Raw genomic sequence first — 18,590 nt, forward strand, 5'->3', positions numbered from 1 at the left:
CTTCACAAAACATGAAGAAAAAAAAACGTTCATATTCTTCACGAACAAAATTATCTTGAATGTCATTTTTGTCGATCGTTTTTTTGCCTAAATAATGACATTCATCACGAAGTGTCTTTTCTAAATGTTCATATTTTCGTGTGATCTTGATGCCGGGAAAAAAATTCAAAAAAAAAATGAAATTTTTTTTTTTCTTCCCCCCGATTGGTTACTTCCCCATTGATCCTGCCCCTATATATATATATGTGTGTGTGTGTGTGTGTGTGTGTGTGTAAATGTATATGTATATGTATATATATATATATATATATATATATATATATATATATATATATATATATATATATATATATATATATATATATATATATATATATATAAATATGGGGCTCTGTGTGTGTATGTGTCCCTGCCATATATGTAAACTAAAGGATGTGACTAACACGCTCCAAATCCTTTGCAGGCGTAGGAACTTCAATGCTCCTCTTCAGTGCTTTGGGTGTCGACAATGGGGGAGCAACTACACAGGATGACGCGGAGCTTGCAGACATGGGTGGTTCCATGATAGCTGGGGGACCGGATGCGCTGGAACAGGCTCGTCTGCATAAACCTTAATGCAATTGAAGCTCTCGTACGGGCCCTGATCATAGTACGATGCCGTCTTCAACAGAACCACTTTTGTGGTGCTCAATAGTTTTGCAAGTGCATTTGGAAGCACAGTGTTACATGTTTCCTGAATACGATATAGCTTGTTAGATGGGTTGAAGTGGGAGAACAAATTGGGTGCAAAAGTAGCTTCTTACCTCATCGACTTCAGATAGCAGAGCCTTGGCAGTGCTTTTGGTTATCGACTCGACAGTATCGTCGAAGAGCACCATGACCGTTTTTGCTGTCTCATCTCTCACATCGCAGATAACGCGGAACCTGCGGAAAAGTAGTCGAAATAAAATTTAGCAGTCTGACAGCCAAGGTTAGGAAAGGAAATCGTCTTCTAATTAACACCCAGCGTTGCGAAAAATGTGCCAAAGACCTCGTGTTTGGTTCGGGAACATTAGCCTGGCACGATTCGCACCAGTGGTGCCCAGATCTCCTTTCGAGGCCCTTCCTTGCTTTACAGACGCTGCAAGTGTTGTAGTACCAAAAGTTTTTCATGCGGATGTTGACAATTTCCACCTTACACTTGAATACGTCAGCTGTCTAAACGGCGCGCCAAATAAATGTAAATCAAGTTAGTGGACTACGTTAGTTGGGAATAGTGGGTGAAAAGGAAGTTTGGGCAACACTTACGATGTTCTTCTTGCCCTTGCGCGCCATATCAAGTAGCTCACGAAGCGTTCCTTCATTGGGTGGTGGCAAATGCCACCCTGGAGCAGAAGGCTGCACAATTACAGGCAATTCGATGCCACTGCAAGGACAGTCCATATGTAAGATCACATGGATGGTAATGCGCAATATATAAATATAAGTTGGTAATCTAAGCGGAAGTGATACCTCATTCTCTGCCTGAAGTCATTAAGTGCCGGAATCTGGAGGTCGTCGATAAGGAGCGTGGAGGACGTGCTCGAGAGGGTGATGGTGTCTGGTAATGAATGCAGGAAAAACTTAGTGAATCATGGGGAAATTGTACCAAATATAAGGTCGGTGAAGGTGAAATATACTATTGTAACCCCTTTTGACGGTAACTGAACTCAAGAGAATGAAGTATGATGCAGGTGCTGCGGGCTGCCTGATAAGGCTAAAAAGGAACATATATTTCATAGCAATATCCCTCCTAAATAATAGGTTTTCATATGTAATTGTATTATATTTTCATTGTAATTGTTTAAATAAATAAGTGCGAAGACAAAAGGCGAAAATGAAGATTTGAAGACACAAACGTCCAAAAAGCTCAAATGTTCAAGATACAATTCAAAAGGTTCAATTTATTGATGAAAAACGTCTAAAAATGACAAGAGTACAAGTTACAAAACGCAAAGTACAAGATATTAAATTGTACGCAAGGACGTTCAAAAATCCGGAACCGGAACATGAGTCAACTATCAACGCCCGACGCAACGGACCAAAAATTACAAGTCAACTATGCACAAGAATATAATATAATATTTAAATAATTATATAAATTATTTATATATTATATATATTTAAAAATTATGTCGACAAGCTATGAGACAAATGATCCTGAGCTGGATTTTCAAACTCCGCGACTCGCGGAGTTTGAAGGCTAAAAACTCCACGTCTCGCGGAGCTATCAGAAATCAAAATTCCTATAAAAGGTCACGAATTCTGCGAGTAAAAAATATATAATAATAATAATACTCCCTAGTATAATATAAATAAATATATATATGTATATATAGTATAGATTAGTGTTATATTAGATTAGTTTGGGTTATGTAAAAGTTATTTTTACGGGTTTTTAAAGTCGGAGCTCTGTCCGTGTAACACTACGCGATAAATAATCAATGTAAGCTATGTTCTCCTTTTTAAATTAATGTCTCGTACTTAAGTTATTATTATGCTTATTTGAGCCAAAGTAATCATGATGTTGGACTAAATATTAAAGACGGGGTAATTGGGTTTTGTACCATAATTGGGGTTTGGACAAAAGAACGACACTTGTGGAAATTAGACTATGGGCTATTAATGGGCTTTATATTAAATTAATGATACCTCGTAAATTTAATATAAAGGTTATGATTTGAAGTATCTATATATAACCACATACGCTTAATCGAACACGATGGGCGGGATATTTATAAGTACGAATTATTGTTCATTTGACCGGACACGGGGATGGATTAATAGTCAATGGACTCATTAAAACAGGGGTGGATTACATTCAAGGGTAATTGGTGTAATTGTTAACAAAGTATTAAAACCTTGGTTTACACACAGTCGATAACCTGGTGTATTCATTAAGCAAAGTATTAAGACCTTGTTACAGTACAAATCCCCAGTTAGTTGGAATATTTGACTTCGGGTATAAGGTTAAATTTGCCGAGCAGTTTATAATTATGACCGATGAACTATTATGGACAAAAACCAGATAGGTTTCAAATACATCCAGGACAAAGGACAATTAGCCCAGGACAATAAATTAAAATCAAAACGTCAAACATCATGGTTACGGAAGTTTAAATAAGCATAATATATTTTATTTCATTTTTTCTCGTACTTTTATTTATTGTCATTTCAATTATTGTTATTTATTTTATATTGTTATTTAAATATCGTCATTTACTATACGCTTCGCTTAAAATATAAATCGACAAACCGGTCATTAAACGGTAAACCCCCTTTTATATATATATTTTGTACAAATATAGTTGTTTAAAAATATAGTGTGCAATAAGCCCGCTCCCTGTGGAACGAACCGGACTTACTAAAAACTATACTACTCTACGATTAGGTACACTGCCTATAGTGTTGTAGCAAGGTTTAGGTATATCCCATTTGTAAATAAATAATTAAAACTTGTGTAATTTATAACGTATTTCGTAGTAAAATATAGTACTATCACGTACCCCCACGCTACCACATCAAGTTTTTGGCGCCGCTGCCGGGGACTTGGCGAAACGCTATATTTTTAATATATATTTGTATAAATATATTTTTAGAAAAACAATATCAAAAAAAAATAAATAAATAAAATAAAATATATATATAAATCTAGTTTTACGATTTTTATTTATAAAATTATAAAGTAGTTCTATTTTTATTTTAGTTTTTAAATATAAGTTTTTATTATATAAATATTTAGATTTTAAAACAGAAAAAAAAAAACACGTCGAATTAAAAACTGTACCAGAGTTGAATTTTGGAACCCCGCGACTCGCGGGGTTTGCTGCTTGAAATACCGCGACTCGCGGAGACACTCTGACACACGTGACAGAACCCTAATTTCACATTAATTACGGATTTTATTATTATTATTATTAATAAACCCTAATTAGTTTAATTATTATAATTAGTTTAAGTTTTTTTTAATTAAATTGTATTTTAAATTTTAATTAGTTTTATTATATGTAAAATTAATAGTTTTAATAAATAAATAATATAAAAATAATATTTTTATAAAAATTGTACTTTTTACAACTTTTTGTATATTTTTATATTTTGTCCCTTTTTAATCGTTTTAGCGTAATATTTGTATTTTTAGCTCATATTTAGTTTTAAACTTAGTTTTTGCCATAGTTATTTTTACTTCTAGATTTTTAGGCTTTGCCGTAAAATCCCTTAAGTGCTTTTTCTTTAGACTAAGATTTAGGTGCTTTAGAATTTTGCGACGCCGTTTTTATATTTTAGTATCTTTTTAAGTTATTACCATTTGGGATATAGTTTTTCTTTTAAGCTTTAATATTTTTAGACGCAACTTTTAATTCTTAGTTTTTAATTCCTTTTTAAGTTACGACGCGCTATTTTCTTATTTTTATTTTTCGACGTTTTTCGACGCGCATTCTTTTTCTTTCTTATTTCTCGACGCTTTAGTTTTTAGGACTTAGAAATTTTCTCTATTTCTTATCTAATATCTCAAACAGAAAGAAAAATTATTTAAGTGGTTAAATTAATGGACGTTGACAATTTTCTGCTTCGTAGTAATAGTTGGATTTGTTAGTGGCTGAGTTGTGAGCTTCTGATTTAAAGGGTTCTGGCTCCCTGCTGCATCTTTTGGCTATTCAAAACGTGGGCAAAAGCAGAAAAGTCTATTAATTGGACAACTTATATAAGTTTTTCTATTTTTATAACTAATAGGATAATTAGTAAATGCACCACATTGTAGCTAAAATTTGGCCATCGCAATAAAATGGAAAATTTTGAAAATAAGGCTATGGAAACTCTTTTTGATATCCAAAATCAATTAAATCAATACTCTCAAACGAGTGTTGATGACAATTCGTTCGGTCAATCTTGGATCACGAATGACGAAACAATAACTGGTTGTGAAATCTGTGGAGATTATCACTCAACATGGGAATGTTATTATTACGTTCCTATGAAAAATTACGCACCCACGGAACCTGAATGGAATGATTATGAAGAATACAATTCAAATTGGGATTATTCCCAAGAATATATCCAAACTCAACAACCAGTAGACGAGGAAAATTACGTGTCTGAAAATTTATTAGACAATATGAAAATCAAACTCGAAGAACTCAATGCTCAAAATGAACAAATGAGAGAGTTTGTAAACCGGCAAGCTGAAACTCTATCAGACTACACACCTGTTGATCTGAGGAGTCGTGTGCAAGAAAATCTCATATCATCGAATTTTGATGAATTCGAGAGCTCCGAAATCACCAACTATCCCGATGATACTTTTTATTCAGTCTTACCAATTTCACAACATATCGACACATTAGCCTCTACCGACGAAATCATCGATCCATCAATGGATAAAGAAGAAGTAAGGGTAACAAATTGGTACTCTTGGGAATACGATAACGTTGAAAATTTTACCCCCAAGGCCAAACCGAACTTCACCATTCCACAACCTTCCAACCCAATATTCTCAATAGACGAGTCATCCACCGGAAATGAACTACGAGCTGTAACAGATAATGACACCTCAAATTTCACCCAATTGGGTAATAGAGGTGAAAACTTTGACGTCGAGAATAAAAGGAAGGAAACGTTAGAAATTGTCCACCCTATAATATGTATGTCGGTGTATATCGATCCATTTGACCAAGAACCAGAAAAGAGACATATTCATTTACTAAAAGCTACACTTAAAAAAGAATTAAGTAGTGACAATTGGGCGAGTCTAAACTTTAAACCCATTGATATATTATACACCACCCGAGATGTAAATAACTGGCTCACTACTCTAATTCGTGGAACTTATTCTACCGACTTCACATGTCGTCAGCTAAGTGTGGGGAAGTTTAACCCCACTTAATGTTAAATTAGGGGTTCGGGTTAGTGCATAACTCGTTAACAAAAATGCATGATAAGTTAGGATAAAAGACGTTTTTTCAAATATTAGTAAACAGTTCAGAAAAGCAACCGTTTTTGAAGAAAAACATGTGTGATAAAACAAGAAGGAATGAACGATGAGGTGCACCATCTATCATCCTGCAATTTTATGGTATCTTTAACTACTTTCTACACTAATCACCCTCATGAATTTATAATTAGAGTCTGATTTCATGCAAATGAGGGCATTGCATGATCTTAAGTGTGGGAAAAGGTTATAAATTCTCTCGGATCTATTCTTGGCTTATTTTCTAAATTTTGTGAAAATTTTAAAAAAAAAAAAAAAAAAAAAAAAATCAACTAAATGAATTCAAAATCATGTTTATACATATTTATGAACGGTGAAAACTAGGTGTTAATACCGAAATTATCGTTACCTCGGAAAGGACATAAATTGAGAAACACCCTAAAACGATTGAATTCATTTAAAATGGAATAAAGGAGAATAAAAAGGCAAAGAAAGAAACTAAGTGTGGGGAGAATGTACCAAGTTATTCAATTAAAAGCTATATATCACATGTTTCTGTAAAGTTATTGCAGGTGCTTTTGTTTTGGACTAAATTAACTGTTTTACCCGATTTACTGTAATATATTTGAAAGAAAAGATGGATCTACACGATGAATCAATTCCATCATTAAAAGGAAGTAAAGTCTTCCGAAAAAGACACGCGCTTCTTGATTTAGGTCATGAAGTTGTCGTCCAGACCAGCTGTAGGTTGACGAAAAATCTAGAAAAGTCATCTCTAAAATCAGCAGGAAATCCACGGACCTCAGCATCAAACAGGGTCGCCAAGTGGTCAGATTTATCCTAACCATGAGAAGAATTTATCTCGTACAATGGGGGGGGCACCGTGCAAATTAGCTTGATAAGACTAATGAATCAGATCCCCAGAAAGGATAATCTCCTTAAAGATCAAAAATCAGCTTTTAAGCCTGATATTACTCAATCCTTGAGATTGACCTTAAAGATTGAGAATTACAAACTTATGGAATTCAATGATATCTAAACTCGAGCTTGAACGAGAAAATATTTTGATCAAAAATAAAACCGATTTGTTTTCTGAAAACCCATTTTCAATGCGTTCATTACCTTTGAACGTAAAATCCTAGGAATTCACCTGGAATTCATTAGGTCACCTGAACCAAATCGGGTGTCAACCGTAAGAACGGTGGTTGCATAGCATGGTCGAAGACAGGACCTTGTGCCAGACCGAAAAATCATAGGATGATCTTTACTATTGCTCCTACAAAGGATAGTAATAGCATCCGACACGTTTATAGACCATAATCAAAAGCAAGTAATGGAACATTGCCTTAACAGTTTCTTGTTCATCGCTTTCCTTTACAACCGGACGGTAGTTTACCGAAAGGTAATATACGGAGCAAGTATACTGGACGTGTTGCTTTCCCAATACAAGGTTAGCAAGTGGGTAACACAAAACCACAAGTGTTGAGCTAAAATTTTCAAATCAGAAACCCACACAACCCACAAAAATAATTTGCAAACACCGGTGAAGGGTTATTCCGGAAAACTTATCTAGGGTAAAAACTAGATTGAATTTTCAAAAGATCAAATGTTTTCATAAAGATCCAATTTCCTTACGGATCTAAATTTTCATAGTCATGTGGGACTGTAAACCGCCTTTCAAATGTGCACTTTGCTTTGGAAACCGAAAGTAAATCGGCAATTTGATTGCAAGTGTCGTTGACCTAAACCCGAGGCAACTGTGGATGACACACCCACCTTTAACCATGGTTCTATCGTTACTATCATTGTTTATACTACCATATCAAAATCACTGATGTACAAAGTGTGATGAATAAAAAAGTGATTCATGTATGTTTTTATTTCAAATTCTGTATTGCTTGAGGACAAGCAACGCTCAAGTGTGGGGATGTTTGATAAGGCTAAAAAGGAACATATATTTCATAGCAATATCCCTCCTAAATAATAGGTTTTCATATGTAATTGTATTATATTTTCATTGTAATTGTTTAAATAAATAAGTGCGAAGACAAAAGGCGAAAATGAAGATTTGAAGACACAAACGTCCAAAAAGCTCAAATGTTCAAGATACAATTCAAAAGGTTCAATTTATTGATGAAAAACGTCTAAAAATGACAAGAGTACAAGTTACAAAACGCAAAGTACAAGATATTAAATTGTACGCAAGGACGTTCGAAAATCCGAAACCGGGACATGAGTCAACTATCAACGCCCGACGCAACGGACCAAAAATTACAAGTCAACTATGCACAAGAATATAATATAATATTTAAATAATTATATAAATTATTTATATATTATATATATTTAAAAATTATGTCGACAAGCTATGAGACAAATGATCCTGAGCTGGATTTTCAAACTCTGCGACTCGCGGAGTTTGAAGGCTAAAAACTCCACGACTCGCGGAGCTATCAGAAATCAAAATTCCTATAAAAGGTCACGAATTCTGCGAGTAAAAAATATATAATAATAATAATACTCCCTAGTATAATATAAATAAATATATATATGTATATATAGTATAGATTAGTGTTATATTAGATTAGTTTGGGTTATGTAAAAGTTATTTTTACGGGTTTTTAAAGTCGGAGCTCTGTCCGTGTAACACTACGCGATACATAATCAATGTAAGCTATGTTCTCCTTTTTAAATTAATGTCTCGTACTTAAGTTATTATTATGCTTATTTGAGCCAAAGTAATCATGATGTTGGACTAAATATTAAAGACGGGGTAATTGGGTTTTGTACCATAATTGGGGTTTGGACAAAAGAACGACACTTGTGGAAATTAGACTATGGGCTATTAATGGGCTTTATATTAAATTAACGATACCTCGTTAATTTAATATAAAGGTTATGATTTGAAGTATCTATATATAACCACATACGCTTAATCGGACACGATGGGCGGGATATTTATAAGTACGAATTATTGTTCATTTGACCGGACACGGGGATGGATTAATAGTCAATGGACTCATTAAAACAGGGGTGGATTACATTCAAGGGTAATTGGTGTAATTGTTAACAAAGTATTAAAACCTTGGTTTACACACAGTCGATAACCTGGTGTATTCATTAAGCAAAGTATTAAGACCTTGTTACAGTTCGAATCCCCAGTTAGTTGGAATATTTGACTTCGGGTATAAGGTTAAATTTGCCGAGCAGTTTATAATTATGACCGATGAACTATTATGGACAAAAACCAGATAGGTTTCAAATACATCCAGGACAAAGGACAATTAGCCCAGGACAATAAATTAAAATCAAAACGTCAAACATCATGGTTACGGAAGTTTAAATAAGCATAATATATTTTATTTCATTTTTTCTCGTACTTTTATTTATTGTCATTTCAATTATTGTTATTTATTTTATATTGTTATTTAAATATCGTCATTTACTATACGCTTCGCTTAAAATATAAATCGACAAACCGGTCATTAAACGGTAAACCCCCTTTTATATATATATTTTGTACAAATATAGTTGTTTAAAAATATAGTGTGCAATAAGCCCGCTCCCTGTGGAACGAACCGGACTTACTAAAAACTATACTACTCTACGATTAGGTACACTGCCTATAGTGTTGTAGCAAGGTTTAGGTATATCTCATTTGTAAATAAATAATTAAAACTTGTGTAATTTGTAACGTATTTCGTAGTAAAATATAGTACTATCACGTACCCCCACGCTACCACATCACTGCCTTTCTAGGAAAGCGGGCCCCAAACTTCCCCAAAGCGTAGTGCGTATCATTTTGTACCTGTAGAGAAACAAAGATTAAATGGGGGATTTAGCGGTAACATAGGTGTGGTTAAGATGTCCAAGCTAAGCTACCTACCCGACAATGTCGTTTACCTCGCGTTAGCCAGTTCGAAATCGAGGGTGTTGGAGCCTATTTTATGTGGATCGGGTGCCCCAATGTTAACAGCATAACCAACAACATCTAAAAAAATAATGAGGTATGCGTGGTACATTAGACAGGAAGAATGAAATGAATGTAAAAAGGGAAAGAGGGATAAATTTTATACCCACTACGAATTTGCCCAACGTCGGCTCCAAGTCCTCGAGTTCAATACAATTAAAGGGATGGCGGGTAAAGCCTGTGGGGTCAGCAGTTGGCTGTTTCCTAAGAAATGTTGTCCCGGTGATTTCGATCATGAGGCTGTTATCCCTCATGATACGGTACTCATTTCGGTTCGAGATGACTTCAAATCCATGTAGCAAGTAAACAATACCATCCTTTAGCCGTGTGATGAAGTGGTGTGCAACATTGCTTTTGGCAGTCAACTGAATGATGTTGCCCTGCATGACACATAGGTTACCAAAGTTTTATAAATGAGCAAGACAGGGAAGAAATGAATTGAAAGAATGGATAACAAAGAAGCTTACAATCCGATGTATCATGAACCTGTAGACAGTGTAAAACATGAACCAGATATGTGGGTCCAAAATTAAATAGTTGCTTAATCAATAGGGTCAGTAAGAAAATAGAGGGGATGGGTGTACAGAGGCAATTAATTTCTAGAAGCAGAGTGCCATAACGAAAAAATACTATATAAGTGGCGTAATTGATGACCATAGTGGGAAATTGGAAAACATCGGGCATGACATGTTTTTCAAGAATTGGCCAGGCTATTAGTCATTATATTCCACAACTTTAAAAATTGCAAATACATTATACTAACTCTAAACACTCTCTAATATAGGAAACTCAAGTAGTCAAAATAATCTGGAAGGAGTTGAAGTTAGAGAAACATTTAAGCATAACAATGTTAGGGAACATATGAAATAATCTATGCAATAGAATAAAATACAATGAACGCTTAACGAATGCAGTGATTATCGGATTTAAGAAATTCATTGGGCATATGTATACATACCTTTTCATCTGAAGCAATAAAATCGGTGCTCAAATATCTCCCGTAAACCATATGCGTATCCCAACTTCTGCAGATCATCAGCTTCACCTGGGATTGTTTTCCTATTTCCAACTCATTGAGGAAGACGTATGCGTTTGTGTTAACCTCAGCTGAGACCTTTGCTTTACCATCTGCCATTGCAATACAAATTGATTTATTAGTTAATATGCATAACAATAAAGCAGGCAATTGAAATTTATAGTCATATAGCATTGTACCGTATGGGGGATTTGAACCAGCTTCTCAAGTTTAGATCCAATTGAAAACTGAAGCCCACCAATCGATTAGTTTGGTGACATGCATGAGTAACCGTCAATTGTAATTGATCCGATTGGGATGCAATTCGAACAAAATCATGCAATTGAAGTTAGATAACCGACAATTAGATTATTCAATGAAAGGGGTTATTGAACCATCGACAGAGAGGAAGAAGAGAGATGAAGCGGTTTTTTTTTGAATTAATTGACCATCTACAGGCGTATAGACGGTGGGTTTTTTTTTATAACAAAAAAGTCAAGAAACCTAAATAAATCAAGTAATTTGTTTTATTTTGTGGGAAATATTAAAATTGATAAGGGGTCTCATTTATTGACAAAAGGAGTCAATCTTTAGATATGTATAGATTACTCGAGTATGCATTGAATTATCTCGTACCATCTTTTTAATACTATATAGTTTGCAAACGATTTTGTTACATCTTCATCCTTCATCAGCCATACAAGGAGTTGAAGGGACTCTTTTTGTAACACCCCACTTTCGTAACCGAAAATGGATGTCACGTTAACGATAATCAATAACATTAAAATTCATTTATTTCAAGTATCTAATAAGAAACGATACATTAATTGTTTTCAAATTAACCAAACTGAAAGTGCGCAACAGAATTTATATAATAACGATATTAATAATGAAAGAAATCTTGAACAAACTTTTCCAACAGCTTCAACTTCCTTATAGCTCTGTTCCTTATGTGCCTTGATAACCTGCCGCATGGAAAGAAAAATGCGGCTAAGCGAAAGGCTCAGTGCGCAGATACAAATAAAAGAAAATATATATGTTTTGTAAAATAATTTTTAAGTAACGAAAAAGAAAGTTGGCGATGAATAGAACAAGAACAAATATCTATCGATTAGATTCAAGTGAATCTTGAGTCAATGGGATTCTTACAAATCCAGAGTCAATGGGATCCATACGAATCCAGAATCAATGGGATCCAAATGAATCCAGAATCAATGGGGTACGACAATCCGAGCTCAATACAATACAATACAATGGGTACATGGACTGCAGATCCAAGTGTACCAACAATGGTGAAGAAGGCGTGGGGCACTACACCTTCATTCACAACAATATGATCCAATACAATAACTAAGGTTAACCAATACGTCTCCTAAAAATTCCTTCACCACAATGAGGAGACGCCATAACACATCACACTGTTACGGTAGTGTCACGCCACCGGTGCCACAATGACATGTCTATGGTACCTCCATAGAAAGTTATGCTCGCATACCCAGAGTAAAATAAATAACGCTAAACAAATATTTGGTCAACAATAAAGCAATGAGTCCAACTATTAGAAGCCAATAACGATGTTCATAAGTCAATATTAATAGGAGGTCAATAACGCATGGAGTCCAATAAAATTTATCAAAGAGTTCGTACAAATTAATTAAATGAACCGATATCCATATCAAACAATATTAATCAAAGTAATTTTAGTAAAGAGATTAGAATCCGTACTAGTCGATATATATTAACAAATATATTTTAGTAAAAAAAATCCGTTTAAATATTACGAGTAAAGAAATCCGTACTACGATTATGTGAACTAATAAATTTTAGTAAACAAATTATATATAGGTACCAAACAACCATGAATCAAATTTTAGTTCAGTAAGAAAATTCGTAAGAGATCTGTACCTTCAAACGGAATCGAATATGAACCGAAACTGAAAGTATAGCTATTCTTGTTCCCGTATTAAGTCGTTGGTCTCTCAATATGATTTTGGTGGTGGAACATTGATATGTCTAGGTATGTTTAGTGATGGTTTGAGTTTTAAGGCTAGCAAATGAACGACGTGGCTAGAGATTTATAACTAATCAATTTCTATTTTAATAGTAAATAGTAAAAAAGTCACAAGCAAATGGGGTTCTTAAATCCTTCCACTACCTTATTAAATTAATTAATATTATCACAGTGTATTATAAGGCTTGCCTCTTTCGGTTCTATAAATTAAAATAAGATAACGCTTGCTTTTAAAAAGTATAGGATACTGATATATTTAAAATATATAAAGATAAGTTTGGTCGATCAAGTGGAAAATATGAAGAACAAAAAAGTAAAGAGGTAGGACATACCTCAAATGTATGCCGGTACATAACTCTAACCATATATATATATATATATATATATATATATATATATATATATATATATATATATATATATATATATATATATATACTTGAGTAGAACACTAAATATCTTGCATAAATTAATCAAGGTGTACTTATTTGACTACCGACTATCATGGATGAAAATCAGTTACTTCCACTAAATTTCCTATGGATCATTAATTAAATTTACATCATACCATGCATTACGATTATAATAGAAAACAATAATAGTTATTAATAAAGCTAATGACAACAACAAGAGTTGGGAAGCATGATCACATCTTTATATTTTAAATATATCATAACTTGGAGTGAGTGTGGCCCCCATTTTACCTAATACACCTTATCACAACTTTTTTTTAAAAAAATTATATTATTTTTGTTATATACTAACTATCTTATTGCACATTATATATAAATTTATTATAATATCTATATCTAAGGAATATTAATCTATTAGTCAATATGCATTTGTGAATATCTTAAATTCTTAATTTGGCCCACAAGTAACTTCGACTGATTACAATTCAAATAAGAGTCGTTACCAATTGATCATTTATTTATTCAAGTAGTATTATTATTAGTATAATTGACATGAATTAACCATAGTTACCAAATACTATTTCACACTTACAAGTAACTAAATTTTTAAACCATCTTAGCTCAAAAATATACTCTAAAAATTATGAGTATTACAACTCTACTCCCCTTAAAATGATTTCGTCCTCAAAATCAATAATAATCAAACTTTGTCACATAACTTAGAGTTGACAATTTACGCATATCAATATTAATATAAATATTAATCAATTATTATATTATTATAATTGTGTAATTCTCAGGTTGTACCTTAACACGATCAATCGGTCCTTAAAGCAAACACCCTGCCGTTGGTAGTCGGTTGAGTTTTGCCTTCTTCTGTATTAACACGTTTACTTTTACAATCCCTTGCAATATGTCCCGCTTTACCACAATTATAGCAAGCTCCAGTTTCTTTATAACACGTGTTTGAAGGATGACGTTTGCCACAAGTATTACATAAAGTAATCTCAACATCACTGCGCTTATTATGTTTGGAATAACGGTTTTGCGAATTCCCTTTTTGACCTCTCTTTGCGTCTCTATATTGGTCATCTCCATTTCTCTGTTTGTAGCTTGCTGCCTTTGACGCTTTGTAGTCCAACTCTTCCATTTCAATGTTCTTAGCAGCATTTGCAGCCTCTACCACATTAGCAAATTGCCCGTTTACAATTTGAGAACGAACTCGATACTTCACCGCCCACTTAAACTTTTCTGCTTGCTCAGCTGGTGTTCCGGATGCAGCGCCTATAAAACTTGCAAGTCTAACAAATCTGGCCATAAAATCAGTAGCAGATTCGTCCTCGCGCTGGCGAATGTTATCATACTCTCTAACGTACGCCTCTCTATCAGCTCTAGAAAAATATTGTTGATAAAATTCTTCTCGAAAATCATTCCATGAAAGTGCATTAACAAACACATCACCTCCTTTAGCTTACTTTATTGCCTTCCACCATCTTCCCGCATCATCTTCCAACTTATAAGTAGCCAATTTCACCTTGTGGTTGTCAACACATCCCAAAACCTCAAAAAGTTTCTCCATGTGAGCAATCCAATTTTCTGCATCAATTGGAGTCGGGGCTGAGCTAAAGGTTTGGGGTTTCTGCTTCTGAAATCTCTCCAACCATACATGAAAATCACCTAGTTGTATTGTTGTTCCACCAGAACCTTCAGATGTGTTAGGTGGGGTCTCGAGTGTAGTTGCAATGGCATTTACTAGAGTGGGTTGTTCGCGAATGGCATTTACAGTTTGAGTGACTATAGTAGGTATCATACTTGATAACGCTTGATTTATTGCAGTCAAGATATTCGGGTCCACTGCATTCTCATTTGATCTCGGCATACGATGACGAGTTGTTCTTCGAATCTTACGACGGGAGTTTCTTTTCAAAGCATTGCGAAAAGGAGGCATCTATGAGAAACAAAAAGGTAGGAATCAAAACCCTAACAAGGATACCGAAAAGGAAATGAAGAGAAAGTTGTTAAAAACAGTAGCGGAAGTGAAACCAAGTCTCACGGGTCAACACCGGTCGGGTTTCAACAAGAAAGAACCTAATGCTCTGATACCATAACTATAACACCCCACTTTCGTAACCGAAAATGGATGTCACGTTAACGATAATCAATAACATTAAAATTCATTTATTTCAAGTATCTAATAAGAAACGATACATTAATTGTTTTCAAATGAACCAAACTGAAAGTGCGCAACAGAATTTATATAATAACGATATTAATAATGAAAGAAATCTTGAACAAACTTTTCCAACAGCTTCAACTTCCTTATAGCTATGTTCCTTATGTTCCTTGATAACCTGCCGCATGGAAAGAAAAATGCGGCTGAGCGAAAGGCTCAGTGCGCGGATACAAATAAAAGAAAATATATGTTTTGTAAAATAATTTTTAAGTAACAAAAAAGAAAGTTGGCGATGAACTGAACAAGAACAAATATCTATCAATGGGATTCAAACGAATCTAGAGTCAATGGGATTCTTACAAATCCAGAGTCAATGGGATCCATGCGAATCCAGAATCAATGGGATCCAAACAAATCCAGAATCAATGGGGTACGACAATCCGAGCTCAATACAATACAATACAATACAATGGGTACATGGACTGCAGATCCAAGTGTACCAACAGTGGTGAAGAAGGCGTTGGGCACTACACCTTCATTCACAACAATATGATCCAATACAATAACTATGGTTAACCAATACGCCTCCTAAAAATTCCATCACCATAATGAGGAGACGCCGTAACACATCACACTGTTACGGTAGTGTCACGCCACTGGTGCCACAATGACATGCCTATGGTACCTCCATAGGAAGTTATGCTCGCATACCCAGAGTAAAATAAATAACGCTAAACAAATATTTGGTCAACAATAAAGCAATGAGTCCAACTATTAGAAGCCAATAACGATGTTCAGAAGTCAATATTAATAGGAGGTCAATAACGCATGGAGTCCAATAAAATTTATCAAAGAGTTCGTACAAATTAATTAAATGAACCGATATCCATATCAAACAATATTAATCAAAGTAATTTTAGTAAAAAGATTAGAATCCGTACTAGTCGATATATATTAACAAATATATTTTAGTAAAAATAATCCGTTTAAATATTATAAGTAAAGAAATCTGTACTACGATTATGTGAACTAATAAATTTTAGTAAACAAATTATATATAGGTACCAAACAACCATGAATCAAATATTAGTTCAGTAAGAAAATTCGTAAGAGATCTGTACCTTCAAACGGAATCGAATATGAACCGAAACTGAAAGTATAGCTATTCTTGTTCCCGTATTAAGTCGTTGGTCTCTCAATATGATTTTGGTGGTGGCACATTGATATGTCTAGGTATGTTTAGTGATGGTTTGAGTTTTAAGGCTAGCAAATGAACGACGTGGCTAGAGATTTATAACTAATCAATTTCTATTTTAATAGTAAAAGTCACAAGCAAACGGGGTTCTTAAATCCTTCCACTACCTTATTAAATTAATAAATATTATCACAGTGTATTATGAGGCTTGCCTCTTTCGGTTCTATAAATTAAAATAAGATAACGCTTGCTTTTAAAAAGTATAGGATACTGATATATTTAAAATATATAAAGATAAGTTTGTTCGATCAAGTGAAAAATATGAAGAACAGAAAAGTAAAGAGGTAGGACATACCTCAAATGTATGCCGGTACATAACTCTAACCATATATATATATATATATATATATATATATATATATATACATACATACATACATACATACATACTAGATTTAAGAGCCCGTGCGTTGCACGGGTACTCCTCAGTTAAATAAATTTAAAATGTCAAAGGCTATATCATTTTACGAAATGATAATAACAGTATCAAAAGTATATAAATCATAAGAATTGAAAACGTTATAGTTGTCATCAAAGAACATTCGTGCCAATAAAAAAATGTGTCTAATTTCTCATTAGTATTATTCTGCAATTTGAAATATAGTTGTAGTTTTAATACACGTATCCAATACACAACTCAAACTTATGAATTGTTGAAAACATGAAATAGATAAAAAGCACTGGTACTCATCCGAAAAAATATTCTAGTACCAAGATGCTTACTTTAAATCTATGTGAAAGTAATATTCTAGTAAAGTTACTTCATTAAAGTTACCTCCTAGATTTAAGAGCCTTTGCATTGCATGGAGACTCTTGACGAAACTCTTCATTAGTGATAGTATATTGAAAGTAAATGTTTTGACAATATTAGTACTGTAAACGCCAATAACGAATACAATTACACTGCAAAGATTAATTGTTTATAGTCATTGTCACCAAGTTTTCCTCGAGCAGCTGTGCATTTGGTTATTTTTTGCCAACACCATGTGTGAAGTTGCTCACCAGCAGCTGTTGCAACCTTTCATTCAACTTTACACCCGGTTTACGCAAAAAAGACCAGCAAAAGTCGGACGGTCACCAACACACGATTCAACAGCGTAGTGCGCACCTGCAGCTACTACCATCGTCAGAAGATCATGAGCTATAAGTAGTTCAAGCAAAACATGACAATCTAAATCGAATAAAGACATCTAAAACACATAACAAATGAATTCAGAACAACATAGCATCAGTACCTGAATAACACGCATTAGATGTAGAAGGTAAATTCTCAAATGGCATTGAAACTGGTCAAAGACAAAGCCACAAACCTGAGTACTTGACAGAATACGTACATAAATATCACATGTTTATTGAACATGATACCACACATGTTTTTTCTAACATGTTTTTTCTAACTTTTTAACACTCTTCCTGCATAGATAATGTCTGAAGATAAAATATTAAATCTAACATTGATGCAGATACTAAAAATTACATATTGAATGATATAGACAAGTTATTTACTTTAAAGATTCAATTCTCATATGCTCATAAGTTTCTATGCCCAACTGTCATATATGATGTAAAAAAAAAAAAATTACTAAAAGCAAAAATCTCCAAACACACATCTCCAACCTATATAAAAACAAAAAACTATAAGAAAATATACATAAGTACACAATGAATAATATATGAACTCAACTTAATACTATATGCATATCCATATAAACTCTGAACAAAATCTAAATTAAGACATGATTAACTCAACTAAATAATATATGCATATCTAAACCCCTACCATATAGAAGTCTAATATTTACCAAA

General features: G+C 33.7%; 1 protein-coding gene across 2 annotated transcripts; it reads right to left on the bottom strand.

Annotated features, from left to right (window-relative positions):
• Positions 1-442: 442 nt before the first annotated feature.
• LOC139868388 (replication factor A protein 1-like) lies at positions 443-13,160 on the bottom strand. 2 transcript variants are annotated; one of them, XM_071856725.1, is made up of 13 exons: positions 12,838-13,160; positions 11,844-11,897; positions 11,133-11,180; positions 10,876-11,045; positions 10,024-10,297; positions 9,851-9,938; positions 9,699-9,755; positions 1,659-1,726; positions 1,492-1,579; positions 1,288-1,405; positions 1,031-1,197; positions 804-924; positions 443-733 (listed from the first exon to the last, which is right to left on the bottom strand). In XM_071856725.1, exons 4-13 carry the CDS (start codon positions 10,951-10,953, stop codon positions 521-523), a joined length of 1,272 nt encoding a protein of 423 aa, XP_071712826.1. In that variant the 5' UTR covers positions 10,954-11,045; positions 11,133-11,180; positions 11,844-11,897; positions 12,838-13,160; the 3' UTR covers positions 443-520. The 2 variants fall into 2 exon arrangements, with proteins under 2 accessions (XP_071712826.1, XP_071712831.1); XM_071856730.1 differs by lacking the exon at positions 11,844-11,897.
• Between the last annotated feature and the right edge of the window lie 5,430 nt (positions 13,161-18,590).

This window comes from Rutidosis leptorrhynchoides, chromosome 1 (genome assembly GCF_046630445.1).
Source record: "Rutidosis leptorrhynchoides isolate AG116_Rl617_1_P2 chromosome 1, CSIRO_AGI_Rlap_v1, whole genome shotgun sequence".
Classification (NCBI taxonomy): domain Eukaryota; kingdom Viridiplantae; phylum Streptophyta; class Magnoliopsida; order Asterales; family Asteraceae; genus Rutidosis; species Rutidosis leptorrhynchoides.

Bases quoted from the DNA above. Each gene is read 5' to 3' on its own strand.
- LOC139868388 (XM_071856730.1), bottom strand. From the start codon at position 10,953: ATGATCTGCAGAAGTTGGGATACGCATATGGTTTACGGGAGATATTTG. The intron at 9,756-9,850 runs GTAAACGACATT...GTTTCTCTACAG, and splicing joins TTCGAACTGGCTAACGCGAG to GTACAAAATGATACGCACTA. The intron at 1,406-1,491 runs GTATCACTTCCG...CTGTCCTTGCAG, and splicing joins GACTTCAGGCAGAGAATGAG to TGGCATCGAATTGCCTGTAA.